Source organism: Crinia signifera, chromosome 2 (assembly GCF_055691185.1).
Source record: "Crinia signifera chromosome 2, ASM5569118v1, whole genome shotgun sequence".
Lineage (NCBI taxonomy): Eukaryota > Metazoa > Chordata > Amphibia > Anura > Myobatrachidae > Crinia > Crinia signifera.
Window position 1 is genome coordinate 51,806,690 of NC_139218.1, and position 14,956 is coordinate 51,821,645.

The 14,956-nt window shown below is 42.3% G+C and overlaps 1 protein-coding gene across 2 annotated transcripts in view; it reads left to right on the forward strand.

Annotated features, from left to right (window-relative positions):
• The window catches only part of LOC146059656 (septin-5-like), a 109,753-nt gene that overhangs the window by 64,438 nt on the left and 30,359 nt on the right, over positions 1-14,956 (forward strand). Inside the window, exons 2-6 of one of the 2 annotated variants that reach the window (XM_083172070.1) lie at positions 3,310-4,116; positions 7,275-7,368; positions 7,473-7,559; positions 9,964-10,087; positions 11,394-11,528. In XM_083172070.1, the coding sequence (XP_083028196.1) occupies positions 3,310-4,116; positions 7,275-7,368; positions 7,473-7,559; positions 9,964-10,087; positions 11,394-11,528 (1,247 nt within the window). The remainder of the gene's footprint in view (positions 1-3,309; positions 4,117-7,274; positions 7,369-7,472; positions 7,560-9,963; positions 10,088-11,393; positions 11,529-14,956) is intronic. The other variant, XM_083172071.1, reaches the window with a different exon arrangement.

Here is a 14,956-nt window from a genome sequence, read left to right on the forward strand (position 1 = left end):
CTCTAGTCAGTAGTTACAAGTTAGATAGGTTAAACTTGATGGATTAATGTCTTTTTTCAGCCTTAATTACTATGTTACAGTCTAACCCTCCCGCCTGCAGTTATCCCCAACCACCCACCTGTAGGATAACCCTAATGTCAACATTTTGACAATCTCTACATTTCACCTGTCGATAGTCTGAGAACACTGACACATTACCTGTTGGCACTTTGACAATGTTAGTATAATTGTGGTGTCCACATTATTAATGTCAATATTGTCACTGTTGACCTTTTGACTAAATCCCCTCCAATTGGTTAGATACAGTGTCAGACTGGGACATGAAGGATCCATCGTGAAAATGCATTGGTAGGGGCCCATGCTTAGAAGATTGGCTAGCCATTAGGAGACTACTAGTGCAATATTAGTAAGTACTGCTAGTGCATTCGTGATCATGTACCAGATTGATAACAGCAATGCAATATAGAAAATGGACCATAGTCCTGTGCAGTAACATATGCATCTTATATAATAAAATCCTAATGGTGATTCATCTTCTACAGCATTTATACACACGCACACACACACACACACACACGCACACACACTCATGAGTAGTGGTTCAAGTGCACAATCCTGAACCTGATCTCCCCCCCCCCCCCCCCTCTCCTCCTCTAAAGGAAGGTACTAGATAAATGCTAGCTAAAAGCTTATAGGTTGCTTTGGGCAAGTTCTGCACTTGTAATCTTTAGAATTTTTAATACTGTGCATCTCCCCTTTATTTGTGTTAAAAGCATTGACTTGCAGTGTGTGCCATAAAATCTGCTGCATCAGTTGGTCTTAACACGCTGTGAACTGTGGCAACCAATAAAAAGAGAGTTTCCATCAGTCGTGTGCAAGCTTCAGTAAGGTGTGTCCACACTTGACAACAGCTTGGCTGCCCCATCTGCGAAGTTGTCACAACAGGGGCATGGGCTGGCATCAGTGGCTGCTCCTACCTTTAAACTTAAGGGGGGCTGCAATTTCCTGAGTACAGCTCATTGCAAATGTCATTAATTATTAGAGACAGGATTATATGCATTTGCATATGCATTTGCATATTTTGCCTATGCTCACTGGTTATTGCATATTTTACCTAAAATCTAGTGATGGTACATATTTTAGACCCGCCTCCTTTCCACCCACGAGTCACAGCACAGCTTTGCCCTGCTGCTGCTGGCCAGGTAGTGGTAGAGTGTGCAGGCCAGGGCAATATGTGCACAGTGTGGGGAACCTTGGATGTACGCTATGTCTGACACTGCTCTAGGCTGCCAATCCATGTTGATAAAAGTCAGTCGGGTGAATGCTATTACGAAGCTCCTGAACCTTTGCCTGCCCCTGGCCTGGGACTTTACACCAAGAGACAGACTTCTGCAGAGAGAAGGCGGGCAGAAGGGTTGTATCATCACATGGCGTAGAGGAAATGCCATGTCACAGTGAGTATGCGGCGCAGGGAAGAAGTCTTCCACTGCGCCGCCCTCACAGGCTATGCTGACATTTCATCCATCGGCGCTGGAGATGAGGGTCCGTGTAGTTGATGCAAGAAGAGCTTTGGACACTGCAGTCTGCTGTAGCAGTCAGGAAGAAAAGAAATCCTGTGTACAGTACTAGCCATCTGCAGACGCTGTGGGCCTATTTTTGAGGTTTATTTGCAACTAATTGCATGCTGATTTTTAAATAAATAAGTTAAAAATTACTTTTTTTATTATTTAATGTAGCATATTTTAACATTTTTCATGCATATTTTAAGTATTTTTCATGCATATTTGCATGCATATTTCAAGCTTTTTATGTTGCATATAATCCTGTCTCTATTAATTATTTGCAGGTTATTAGTTTGATTTGCTCTGTACCAGTGTTTGTGTGCATTTACTGTAAATACATGATGTACTTATATGCACACAAACACAGGTACACAGCAAAATACACTTTTAATAACTGTAATAACTTTTAATAACTGTAATATTAATTAAAGTACACAAAATTATACTCTTAATAAAGATCTACACACAAATATAATTAAAAAAATAAACTTCCATGCACCTCTCTGGTGCAATGCTGCATCACACTGGGTGACTCACTGAAGTCTGGGCATGCTCACTGCAGAGGAATTGCTCCTGGGCTGCACAAGCAGCAGCCCATGGAAGCACTGTAGCTCTGGCGATTTGTACAGAATGGCTTCCTGTTGGAAGCTATTGCTGTCATCACTCCATGTACTGGCAGCCCAAGAGGGGGAGGAGTTACCAGCTCTGTGTATGATGAGCAGTAGCAGCTCCCAATAGGAAGCTACTACATGCTGAACTCCTCCCCACAGGTTTGGGCTGTTGCTGTGTCTGCCCTGTTGCTTCATGGAGCCTAGTGAGAGGACGTTGCCAGCACCAGAGTTACAGAGGATTGGGGGGGAAGCACAAGAGCACTGGTGCTATATGTCTGTGTCTCTGGTGTTGTGATTTTAACTGGAGGGGCTGCAGTTCTGCAGCCCTATAGCAGGAGCCACCACTGGCTGGCATGAAGGGGAACATGATGTAAAATTGAGGTCAGAAGAAGGGCATGACCTTGCAACCACCAGCATTTTGAGTCAGGGAGTAGGGCCATAATGATGTGATTCATTGACCATCCACTTAGGATAATTGCATGGGGAGTTGTGGGTGAATGGGGTGGAGGAATGGAAGGCAGGTGAGTGGCGCCTGACCGGGAGACTTGGCCATTCCAGGTGAGGTATGCAGAAGGAGCTGCAGGGCACAGTTGTGTCAGACTTACCAGCTCCGATTCGCTAATGGATGACCCAGAATATCATTTTTCTTTCTCATGCATTTTGATAGTTACAATACACCAATAGTTGTTAGCCAAAAGACTGCAGCTGCACAGCTAGAGATGAATATTTATATGTGCTTCCGAATAAATGAATATTGAATCCTATATATGTTTGTATGATTGTTCATGACAATGTTGTCAGATGTACTTTATGTGCCTTATGACTGATATTTATCTGTGACATGTGTCTGCAAACATAGCAGATTGAATGTGTTGCAAGAATTTACATATTACAATTAGTAAGTTAGATTTTGTTTTTGACAGCCTTTAAAGTTAATTACTCACCACATAATAAGGGACATTAAGTGCATTTGTATATTATTTATTTATTTATTTATTCACAGTGTCTTATATAATGCAGCAAATTCTGTATACCTATTGATGAACAGAGCAGGGTGTCTCATTCACCTTAATATACCTGATAAGGATAACAGAATACAAATGTTTACTCGGTTCTGTGCTTTTCTTTCCTGTCAGATCCGAAATTTCATATGCAATGATTCGGAAGAGGAAGAGCTGACCGGGATTATTCGTACAATTCCTCGGGAGAGCAACAAAACAGCACAAGAGCAAAGAGAAAGACTCTGCATAGAGCAACAACAGCAAGAGTTAAAGGACCATAGAGAACAAGAAGAAGAAGAGGAAAGGTTCCTCAGGGAAAGCCACCAAGAGGAAAGCTGGCTGCAGAGGGACCAGCAGCAGGAGGAAGATAGGCTGGCCAAACAGCATCAAGAAGAAGAAGAGGAGAGACTTCGAAGAGAGTATCAAGAAGAAAAATTACGTCGCGAGCAGCATGGAGAGGATGAAAGGATCCGCAGGGAGCAGCAGCATCAAGTGGAGGAGAGACTTTTCAGGCAACATCAGGAAGAAACTCTCCGCAGAGAGCAGCAGGAAGAAGACAGGCAGCGTAGAGAGCGCCAAAAGGATATAAGGCTTCGCTGGGAGCAGCAGGGAGAGCAACTGCCCAAAGACCAACACGGAGAGAACTTGTGGTGGGAGCAGGAAGCTGAAGGCCACAGGAGAGATCAGCAGCAATACCACAGAATGCAGTATGAAGAGACAGAGCAGGAAAAGGCCTTCTACAGTGATGATATGCAGCCCCAGGCAGAAGCAGAGCTGATATCTATAGAGCACAGCAAGCAGGAAAATTATGAGGGAGAGTACTTCAGCAATACCCTTCCAGTCGTGCCCACAACATGGGGCTGTCCACCTTTAGTACCACCTCCAAGTCCTTCTAGACCGAAGAGTCCATGGGGAAAGCTGGACCCCTATGACTCCATTGAGGTACAGATGATACATAATAATTCATAAATGTCCCCATTACAGTTTTTTTGTTGACTTAAATATAGAAGACAAATTTTAAATGATAAATTTATTGATTCTCAGATTTACTGTACTTAGATTTACTGCACATACTAAACATACTATATATATAAAGGACAATACAACTGCACAGGGTTCCATGTGGGAAAGATGTATTATACCTTGGAGAGAGTTAACGTAGAGAGAGAGAGAGAAGGTATGATGACAGATATAGTTGATTGGTCGAACCTTATCTCTCTCTCTCATTAGAGTTTGCTATAGCTCTACCTGTAGATTAAATTAAAACCAGAACAATACAAATATTACCTTGAGCTGACTTATAGCTAACATTTTTTAAGTTATGTAAGAAGAAAAGTTATTTAGTTCAGAAAAAATACAGTACACTTCAACAGAGAATAGTTTAATAAAATCTATCATAAAAGTATCAATATATGAGAGTGAGACAAAACATATCCTTACTCTGGTTGGCTGTAGAATTTATTTTGATCAACTTTCAGAAAAGACAAATACATTGGGTGAGATTTAATAGGATTCAGAAAGTGAGAGATTTGGTAAGAAATATCCAGTTTTTTTTAAAGCGGCAATCATTTACACTGCTAAACCAGTTTGATTTTGAAGTGTAAATGATTGCCGCTTTAAAAAAACTGGAGATTTCTCACCAAATCTCTCACTTTCTGAATCTCTCATCCTATTAAATCTCACCCATTATCTTTTACATAATCTCTCTGCTTTTCAAAATACTTTGGGGGAAATTTACTAAGATGTGTATCTACTTCATATGTGATGTTGCTATGGGCAACCAATCAGAATCTACTTATTTATTTAGCACCCTCTAGAAGATAGTAGACAGGATCTGAATGGTTGCCCATAGCACATCTTAGTAAATTTCCCCCTTTGTCTGTCTGCCAACAAGAATTTGTATTCCCTCATTAAAAACATTGTACAGTAGGTTGAACTGCAAACAAAGTCTGAGAGCAGAACTATGGCCGATTTGCAAATGATTTGCAACATAATCCAATGTCACTGATCTATCCAACAGAATCAGTTCACGTGCATGCTTCATGTTCACATCACTTTCCCGGCTCCTTATTCATGGCTGACACTTGTCCAACCTTCTTTGAACTTCTCTATCCATTCATATACACTTCTTCGTGACAAAACACTTTCTTCATACTGTTCACAAGGTCTTTTGAGAAATATTGGTACCAAACAATCTCTCAGACTACAAAAACAGGGATCACTATAGGCTATTTTTCTTTTGTGCATATCACAAATGGGTAATAATTTTTGTTGCATTGCAGTCACAAATGAACTTGCAGTACATAACATGCTCAATCCTGCACAGCAGTGACTGGGGAGACGGCAACCTAATATGAAAAGTGTTGATAAAACAGTGAAGATTTAACTTGAGTGCGGATAATTTTTGACTCACACTTGTAAAATACATTATGGAGCAAAATATTCAAGAAAAGGATGCTTGTATATGCTGCATGTTGCAGACGGACACAATTGAGCTGCAGAAGATGAGCTGGTTTTTACACTGCTGCAATGCTGCATTGTTAGGGTGGAAACTGACCAACACAAAATGCGACCTGCTCACTCGTTTTACCTCAATGATTCATCTTCCATCTATAATTAAGGATGACATTTATGGTATCAATGTTAAAGTTATAAAATGTATCCAGTGCCCTATTGTGATCTTTATTACAGTACTAACATTTATAGTCACATTTTTAATGAATCCATTTATCTTAAATTAAGTGGATATGATTTAGCTCTCTCATAAGAATTCAGTAGCTTATGACCAGTTTTGTATCATTATTTTTCAATATATGAGGGTTGTTTGATAAATGTGTTAAAAAAAAATATAGTTTTATTAATAAAAATGAAAAAATAACTTTTTTGACTGCGCCCAGGTGCGGTGTTTTTTGGCAGCTCTGTTAGGATGAAGGATTTTGTGAATGCTATAAAAACAAAGCACTCTAAAAGGAAGATAAAATAGGAAGAAAAAGATATAGGAAGAAAATAAAATAAAATAAAGAATTGCAATACCAAAAAAATATAAAAATAAAAAATAAAAATGAAAGTAAAAAAGATTGACAATGTATAAGCTCTTTTTAGAGTATAAGTGCAGAGTCCCATTTTCAAGCCTTTAGGGCAGACTGGAGAGCGCATACAAGATCTACTTTTCCCTTACTAGTAGTTGAGATCTTGCTTGTAGCGGCTTCTCCAACTGCTCCAGAGTCCGGTGCGGCGACTTCTGAATTCGGGGATCATACTTTTTAAGGGAAAAGTAGATCTTGTATGCGCTCCCCAGTCTGCACTAAAGGCTTGATAATGGGACCCTGCACTTATACTCCAAAGAGCTTTAACATTGTCGATATTTTTACTTTCAATTTTATTTTTATTTATGTTCATCCTTGTGGCAACTGCTAAACAGCTCACTTCAAATGACTACCGCAAGTGAACAATGCTTCATTTCCGTCTGCAAATTGGCCTGGGGGTTAGAAGAGTGGAACGTCCAAGTGTCACATCAGTGGTCGCCAACCCAATTTAAGACTCAAGAAAATTTAAACCACTTGAAGAGCTACTAAAAATGTTTTTAGAAAATCTGCTAATTTCTTATGTGGTCCTCGTACCTGTCTGGTCGACTTCCAACTAATCCCCTCTACATCTCTCAGTGACTCCCAACTACCTTCCCACTTATCTCCTTGGGACTGTCGGCTGTTCTGCTGTATCCCAAAAGTGGCTCCTGGTGGTGTGCATCTTTGTGGGTCCCCGGAGCAGCCTCCAGTCTGCTATGGGACAATGACACACGAGCCGGTGGCTTCTGGGTTCTTGCTTCCTGCCTTGTGGCTCCAGGAGTCAGGTCCTGATTTCAGGCATTAATACCTGCTGACAGTACTGCAGGTAGGCGAGCTACCCAAACAATGACCGCGAGCTACAGGTTGGAGAACACTGCTCTATCTCATATCAATTTACCACACTTATCAAATGAGCCTCTTATTAATCATTGCAAGTTATGGTGTTGGCATTAGATGCAAATACTAGTACTTTAGTGCATGAACAGATCTGGCAAATTTATGTTCCACTGACAGTCTTATTCCTCCTGCATATAGGAGGACAGAGAATATGTTGGATTTGCCACACTTCCCAACCAGGTGCATAGAAAGTATGTGAAGAAAGGCTTTGAATTCACTCTCATGGTCGCAGGTATTTCTATATTCTATCTGAGCTGTATACCTGATCCGGGCACAACTAAATTGTTATAATCATGGAGGTGACAACCGCTGATTATCTTCTATCTTTTGTTCTAGGTGAGTCTGGTCTTGGAAAGTCCACTCTTATAAATAGTCTCTTCCTTACGGATCTGTACCGCGACCGCCAGATACCAAGCCCAGAAGGTATTAAGCACAATTTTCTAAATATTTATAGTATAAAGTACCTGAGTCGTTCACTTGTATTAGCTACAGATGTAAATTCCGATGTAGCAAACATCAACTTTGTCAAGAGTCAGTGTGGCTAATATAGGAGATGTGCTTATTTAAATAAATATATATATATATATATATATATATATATATATATATATATATATATATATAGAGAGAGAGAGAGAGAGAGATAGAGATATATATATCTATCTCTCTCTCTCTATATATATATATATATATATATATATATACAGTATATAGGAGAAAAACCAGAATGGTGCACAATGAACGTAAACGTAAAAAACACTTTTACTGTTATAAATGCTCACATACATGGAAGTTTAAAACAGCAGGTAAGCTTAAGATTATAAAAACCCAGGGTGGCAGGAGTGAAACTTCTCACAGGCAGGTGCACAGCGTGCAAGCAGCCAGAGTCTGGAAGCCGGGACCGGACAGATGGACGTCACCAGCGTCAAAGGAAGAGTCTGCATCACTCAGGAGAAACACCCCGCTACTGTTCCTGACTCCGCAGGGCTAATTCTAAGGCTATGACATTTGCTGTTTCTTCATCATAAAAGCTCCTTGATAAAGGTCTTGATTGTACCGAAACGTCGGGGCATGATGGAATATAAATTGTTGGAATAAATGACCTTATGATTTTACAACAAAGTGGATTTATTTACTACATGGAGGGTGCTCGATCCCCCACATGATATTGCGGGGATACTTGGACTAATTATGAGGCTTATGGTAACACATAAAAACCTCTTATCAAACACCACAAGGCTGACTTTACCAAGTGAGAGTGCGGTCCTTTTTTGGAATATATATATATATATATATATATATATACACTGTATATATTACATACCTTGCTTTTTCCAGCACAAGTTGATTGGAAGGTGCACTATGTACACACCAGTTATTGTTAATTGGAAGTCTCAAATCTCAACTTGTTGATGAGTACTATGCAGGTCTTATCATTTCATTCCTTAGTTGTAAAAGATCATCGATGTACCATAGCTTTAAAGATCATCAATAAACCAATGAAATCAGACTTCCCAGTGAGTGTGACAAAAATCACACTTTCCCACTGTTTGGTCCTTGATGTGCTATATTTACATGTGATTTACCGCATGTAAAAATAGTACAGAAGGACTCCCGAGGAGCTGCCGGGAGAGTTCAAAGGAAATCGGATGCGATATATAGCAGCTGATGTGCACTTATGCCTGCGCTTCTGATTTATCTTATGTGCGGCAGGTTCAATCCCCGAATCCAATGCGCATGGGGACACGCATCGGATCAGATTAGATGTCAAACACATGCGATTTGGCCACTTTTCACCCGATTTCTCAGCCCGATCTGTTGGAATCAGGTGAAAAGTGGCCAAATCGCAATAGTGTATGGCCAGCTTTACACTTTTAGTAATATGCATGTTTAGCAAAGTATATGGATCAAAGCAAAACACCACCAATGGGCATGAATCTGCCATTGACACAGAAGAGAAAATGGGTATATACTGTATGGATACAATCCCCTCCTTCTGTAACTTCCTTTGTAAAAAATAAAGCTGTCCGGCATTTGTGGCATACGTGGTCCACATACAGAAGCAGCCAGTGTGCACCCTGCGTGCAAAAACAATAAATTAATTTGCAGCCCTTGTACTGCAGCATGGTCTGCCCAGGAGCCAGTTACTTGCTCTTTATTGCTTTACTCGCAACTCAGAATCAGACCACTAGAGGCGCATTACATAACTATTGGGCTTTATTTATTTACTAGAGATGTGCAGGCTCTGATTTACTCTGATTTACTCTGATTTCAAAGCAGGGTCTTCTTGGCTATTAACTGTCAACAACTGTCATGTGATCAGGGATAGCCAATAACATCCTGCTTTGAAATCAGAGTAAATCAGAGTAAACCAGAGCCTGAACATATCTATTATTTACAGTTTCTTATATAGCGCAGCAGCTTCCGTTGCGCTTTACAATTTTAGACAGTGATAAAACAAACCGGGTAACAACAGACAGACTAGACGTGATCCTTCAAATTTCAAATCTTATCACCACTATTTGTGCAATTCTGCACAAATAGTGGTGATAAGAGTGTATTAAAAATCAGTGTATTAAAAATCACATCCAGGGACATAGGATCCAATGCTGTGGTGTGTACAGTAACCAACAATGGCAATATCTAATCTGCTCTAGTATTCTTGGTAAATCTCCCAATTTCTGCTATGGAACCGCTGTAATACATTCAGGGGACACTTACATTTTGTGGGTAAAAAAGGAGACGTTACGAAATGACTTTGATGCACACAAGTGGCCCATGCTCTGTGCTTTGTTATAAGATCATTCATTACCTGCTTGATTTGCAGAATGTGTGACGCAGACTGTGGAGATAGTGAAGCAGACAGTGGACATTCAGGAGAAGGGTGTTCGACTACGGCTAACAATAGTGGACACACCGGGCTATGGAGATGCAATAAATAATGAGGACTGGTAATTATGTCTTATCAGAGTTTATGTGATCTATGTGCTGAATTTCTTGACCTGACACAAATATTCTGGTGCAGAATATGCAGCCAGAACAGATAGAGGGAATGCAACAGAGGTCTGGTAAGCATACTTACCTTGTCTCTGCCCCCCTCTACCTTTAACCCTCCCCCATAGCCTAACCCTCCCCCACACAGCCTGACCTTAAGTCTCCCTGCTAGTGCTTAATCCTAAATTTCATACCCCGCCACCTAAATATATCCCCCCACTCTAAAGCCTAATCCTATCGCCCTTATAAGTGCCTCCCTCCTTGTAGCCTAACCTCTCCCCTGCAGCCTACCCCTTATTACCCCGCTAGTGCCTAAACCTAACACTCCACCCTCCATCCCTGAAGGTAACTCGGCTTGAAACATATACATTTATGCTTCATACTATATGTGTACCCAGTCCGACATTGGTAGTGACAGGATCCAGCGGCATATACACTTGCTGATACAGGCAGTGACGTCCCTGTATGTATGCCCAAAGGAGCATGTTGCTGATGAACCGTGGGAGTGCACATCATCAGGATCATAGTGGGTACACACTAGATCAGCGGTTCTCAAACTATGGGTCCTGACCCTAATGGGGTCACGACTCGATGTTGCTGATCATCAGGCTAATGTGTCTGTGGCGAGGGCACAGGGTATAACTCATTAAATAAATACCCACTGCTTTCCTCTTCCATCCCCGTCAACCTTTTCCATCCCCACCATTACCCACTACCTTCCTGTCACTGACCACACATGTGGCGGTTATTCAGTAGTAACTTGCTGGGGTTCTGTAATAATTGTTATTGTCGGACGGAGTCCCAGAGGTAAATAGTTTGAGCATCCCTGCACTAGATGATGTGCTCGAAATGTCAGCCTAAATTGCCAGATTGCACAACATATCGGCTGTGTGTACAGATCTTTAATCCAAGTTTACTGAAGTTCGTTGAACTTGCACCCTATTTCATATACCCCATAGCCTGATGCTGCCACAGATGCATACTGAGCTTAAATTGGGCTAAAGATAGCTGAAAGTAAAAATGGCATATTTACGCCCATAGACACGTATGCAAAATTGTCCCTGCTCAAAATTAGCTTGAAATGTTGTGTTTTTGAAACTGTTATTTTTATTGATGATCAATCGGATATACAATGATGGGTTTTGTCCTAGGCCTCCTTCAGGCTTCTCCTTCAGGTCTGGGTAATTAGTACCCACTCCACCCCTATCAACACCATTTTACAGGTGTGATAATGGCTGTAATCTCTGTTTGTTTTCCCTCCAGCTGGAAGTTAGTGGCCGATTACATTGATCAGCAATTTGAGCAATACTTCAGAGACGAGAGTGGCTTAAATCGCAAGAATCTCCAGGACACGCGTGTGCACTGCTGTCTGTACTTCCTGTCACCTCTGGGACACGGGTATGTGCATTGTGATTTATTGGGATCAGTTATTTTGTTTCAAAATTAGCATTGAATTTGCCAGTATACCGAATTCCCAAATTCATTTATATACTTCCCACCATTGACATATCTATAACGGGAGCCGGGCATGTGGTAACCATACACTCATACATTATATTTACCTTTCTGGAGCTAGTGCCAAAACTGCAGAAATTCTCAGAAACATAGGGCGGTATTCAATGAGCCTGATTCGCCAGGTTTTTATGGCGAATTTGTGCTGTTTGGCGAATTTCTGACAAAAACGGTGAATCACCCTATTCAATGACCACATGGCGAATACATTTGAAGGTTTTTTTCACTATGATTCACCGAGTAGCAATCGCTATCTTTTTATGGTGAAGTGGAATGTGAACTTTTAAAATAAAGTGTTTTGTTTTTTACATTTGGTGTAAAAAAATCAGGAATTTTATTCTGAGGAGGGGCATGCTATTTTTATTCATGTGCTGTAAGCACATGAATATATATTTAATTTTAAAAATAATATTTTTTTTTTTTTTTTACACAGCAGCCAGCAGGGGGCGCCGGAGCCGAGCCGCTCATTACATATTCATATATTCACTGCACGATCATTACGATCTTGTGTAGTGAATATACGCCCCCCTGCTGGCACCCCCGGGGGGGCAGCCTGTGCTGCCTGGCACCCGGGGAGCCCACCTAACCCCCCACAAAGGTCTGGGCTAGGCAGAGAGACTACCATCTCTCTGCCTGGCACCGTCCTCAGGCTCCCTGCGGCAGAGGCGTAGGGAGGGCGGAGCCACCGGAGCTCATGCTCCAGGCGCCAATTGGTCGAATGGCGCCGCGGCCCGCCCCCCCTCCGCAAATGATCCCTGCATAAGGATGATACTAAACAGTACTAACAGCAAGCAGCGTCGTGCACGGCGGCTGCCCTACCCGGCACTTGCCTCCTGCCGCTGCCCTGCTCGCTCGGCGGTACCTGCCGCCAAGCGCACCGTCCAGGCGGCTGACTCACTCCGTCTCCTCTCCTCTGTCCGGTCTAAAGTGCTGCTGCTGCTGCTCGGTCCGGCTCCCGGACAGCGCAGCGCAGCACTGCAGCAGCACTCCAAACTCCTCCCAGAGAGTCACCTGTCACTCGCAGAGTGACTCACTTCCTCCTCCCTGGCTACAGCCAGCGTCATCAGCCTTCCCAAGCGCTGGCTGTAGCCTGGAGGAGGAGAAGGTTTTCTGCTGCCGGCTTGTTATCTCGTTATTTAAGGTGGATTTATTTTCTTTTTTTTCCTCTAATTAATGATGTTAATAAACTTAGTTACAATCTTGGGGTTTGGGAGATTTGTGGGACACGGGGAAGGGGGGGGGGGAGTGAATCTCTCTGGCTTCTGCTGCCGCCCTGCTGTGCTGTACAGTATATATCTTTATCTGTATATATATTTATTTACAGCTCTTAGCATCTTATATAGCGCAGCAGATTCCATTATAGTGTCTTATATGGCGCAGCAGGTTCCGTTACAGTGTCTTATATAGCGCAGCAGATTCCGTTACAGTGTCTTATATAGTGCAGCAGATTCCGTTACAGTGTCTTATATAGCGCAGCAGATTCCGTTACAGATTCTTATATAGCGCAGCAGATTCCGTTACAGCGTCTTATATAGCGCAGCAGATTCCGTTACAGTGTCTTATATAGCGCAGCAGATTCCGTTACAGCGTCTTATATAGCGCAGCAGATTCCATTACAGTGTCTTATATAGCGCTGCAGATTTCGTTACAGTGTCTTATATAGCGCAGCAGATTCCGTTACAGTGTCTTATATAGCGCAGCAGATTCCGTTACAGCGTCTTATATAGCGCAGCAGATTCCGTTACAGTGTCTTATATTGCGCAGCAGGTTCCGTTACAGCGTCTTATATAGCGCAGCAGATTCCGTTACAGTGTGTTATATAGCGCAGCAGATTCCGTTACAGCGTCTTATATAGCGCAGCAGATTCCGTTACAGCGTCTTATATAGCGCAGCAGATTCCGTTACAGTGTCTTATATAGTACAGCAGATTCCGTTACAGCGTCTTATATAGCGCAGCAGATTCCGTTACAGCGTCTTATATAGCGCAGCAGATTCCGTTACAGTGTCTTATATAGTACAGCAGATTCCGTTACAGCGTCTTATATAGCGCAGCAGATTCCGTTACAGTGTCTTATTTTTAAATTTTTTTCTTTTCAAATGTAAAATGCCAACACATGTTAGCCCCGCCCCCAAATCATTACCGGGGGGGGGGGGGGTTGGTGCGAAATATGCCCTTGCTCCGGGCTCCATGGCACCTAGCTACACCGCTGCCCTGCCGCAGGAGCTCATATTCGCCAGTCAGGGGCTCGCTGCCCCTGACTCCTTGAATACCGGAGCCCGCTGGCTCCGGAACGTGGCGAATGTGCAGCGAATCCAAAAAAGGATTCGCTGCACCTCGCAGGTATTCACATTGAATACCGCCCATAGAGTTTTTTCCTTTACATATTTAGGGAGACATTGGGTATGATAGTGTAATGGTGTACATGCACACATAACACCAACACAGCAGCAGCCATCTCTCCTCCGCTGTTTACAATCAGCCTTCCATCTTTGTCAGGCTCAGCTCCATGTGGGCATTAATCCAGTTCTGGTGATAGAGAAGTAGCAGGGCCATATGGAGGCTGCACATGGGGCCCCTTCCTCTATTGAATGTGTCAGTTTAGTAGCATCCATCTTGGTTTTTCATATGGGATGTTTATAGCTATGTATGTCTTATGGTGGTGCACCAGCCACCTGTACACGATGGAGGTTACTGCTATTAGGCATCGTTTTCAATGTTTCACCCCACAGAATGGCTGTTTCCATTGAGACTATACTTTAAGTTGTGTTTTATTCTAAATAGCAAACAAAACCTCGTGGACAATACTGAACTAACATTTCACCTATGGCCAATTTATTTGGTTAGTTTAGATCAGTGGTAGCCAACTCCAGTCCTCGATAGCTACCAACAGTTCACGTTTTGTAGATCACCTGGCTGGGGCACAGGTGCACTCATAACTGACTGACACATTATAAAAGATCCACAGGTGGAGCTAATTACTTCACTTATGATTATGTGAGGAGAAAACGTGCACTGTTGGCAGCTCTCGAGGACTGCAGTTGGCTATCCCTGGTTTAGATACAGTGCACACTGCATGACTTTTTAACTGGTTATACAGGTCGGGTATCCCGTATCCGGGCATCCCGTATCCGAATTATTCCAAAAACCGTGGTTTTTTGGAATAATAAAAAAAAAAATTTGGTACTTGTGAGTTATCTGGGCTGCCGATTTTTTGATTGTATGCCTTAAGTTAAGGCATACAATCAGATGCGATGCGATGCGATATCGCATCGCATCGCATGCGATCATCGGATGCGATGACCCGATTTTTCCA